This window comes from Daktulosphaira vitifoliae, unplaced genomic scaffold, assembly GCF_025091365.1.
Source record: "Daktulosphaira vitifoliae isolate Bord-2020 unplaced genomic scaffold, ASM2509136v1 Scaffold_4308, whole genome shotgun sequence".
Classification (NCBI taxonomy): domain Eukaryota; kingdom Metazoa; phylum Arthropoda; class Insecta; order Hemiptera; family Phylloxeridae; genus Daktulosphaira; species Daktulosphaira vitifoliae.
Genome location: NW_026103868.1, coordinates 421 through 931, shown reverse-complemented (window position 1 = coordinate 931; position 511 = coordinate 421). Strand labels below are relative to the sequence as shown.

At 45.2% G+C, this 511-nt stretch overlaps 1 protein-coding gene across 1 annotated transcript; it reads right to left on the bottom strand.

The window, feature by feature from the left end:
* Positions 1–6: 6 nt before the first annotated feature.
* Positions 7–506, bottom strand: LOC126910095 (uncharacterized; the record flags this gene model as incomplete). The annotated part of the gene is made up of 2 exons (XM_050692487.1): positions 7–129; positions 190–506. Coding segments are annotated over 2 exons (440 nt in total), but the record flags the coding sequence as incomplete, so codon positions are not given.
* Between the last annotated feature and the right edge of the window lie 5 nt (positions 507–511).

Genomic DNA, 511 nt, shown 5'->3' with positions numbered 1-511 from the left:
GACGGCATTATTCATTAGTTTGAAAAATGCTATTTCAAAAGCATTTGACGCCTTTTTCCGCATTTCAGTGTTCAACTCAATATATGGTTTCCACCAAGCACTTTGTTGAAACTCTAAAACGCGTTGCACCTGCAGTACAAATATTTATATTAGTATCATAGCTAATTGCTCTAGGTACGATGTATATACTTTATCGACTTGCAGTCCGTGTGCGATCGCCTGTTTAAGATTAACGTAATGTACGACGTACCGCTGTTTGGGTTTCAAAGTGGCCATGAGTTTGGTCTCTTTGGAACCCGGCGGTACATCGTTGACAGGCAAGAACGGCAAGTCGTTGTGCTCGTCATGCAGCTCTTGTGGATACGATACGTCCACTTCATATATACGCCCCGTATTACCAGTGTCCGACAACGATTGGAGGTCAGCCAGAGGGTCTGCTCCTTTATACCACCGGAAGCCACCGTACGGCATGGGCTGACTCATAGCCCACCCGTAAAGGTTATTGCCTGTA